The 263-nt window shown below is 59.7% G+C and overlaps 1 protein-coding gene across 1 annotated transcript in view; it reads left to right on the plus strand.

Moving 5' to 3' along the window:
• SOX2 (SRY (sex determining region Y)-box 2) overlaps positions 1–260 on the plus strand; it is a gene marked incomplete at its 3' end in the record, with an annotated part of 984 nt that extends 724 nt beyond the window's left edge. The window contains exon 1 of the mRNA XM_010186616.1: positions 1–260. This exon is cut by the window's left edge and continues 724 nt beyond it. Within this exon, the coding sequence (XP_010184918.1) occupies positions 1–260 (260 nt within the window).
• Between the last annotated feature and the right edge of the window lie 3 nt (positions 261–263).

Here is a 263-nt window from a genome sequence, read left to right on the forward strand (position 1 = left end):
GGATGCAGCCCATGCACCGCTACGACGTGAGCGCCCTGCAGTACAACTCCATGACCAGCTCGCAGACTTACATGAACGGATCGCCTACCTACAGCATGTCTTACTCCCAGCAAGGGACCCCGGGCATGGCCCTGGGCTCCATGGGCTCGGTGGTCAAGACGGAATCCAGCTCCAGTCCCCCCGTAGTCACTTCCTCGTCTCACTCAAGGGCTCCTTGCCAAGCTGGGGACCTTCGGGACATGATCAGCATGTATCTACCAGGT

Source organism: Mesitornis unicolor, unplaced genomic scaffold (genome assembly GCF_000695765.1).
Source record: "Mesitornis unicolor isolate BGI_N332 unplaced genomic scaffold, ASM69576v1 scaffold42876, whole genome shotgun sequence".
Lineage (NCBI taxonomy): Eukaryota > Metazoa > Chordata > Aves > Mesitornithiformes > Mesitornithidae > Mesitornis > Mesitornis unicolor.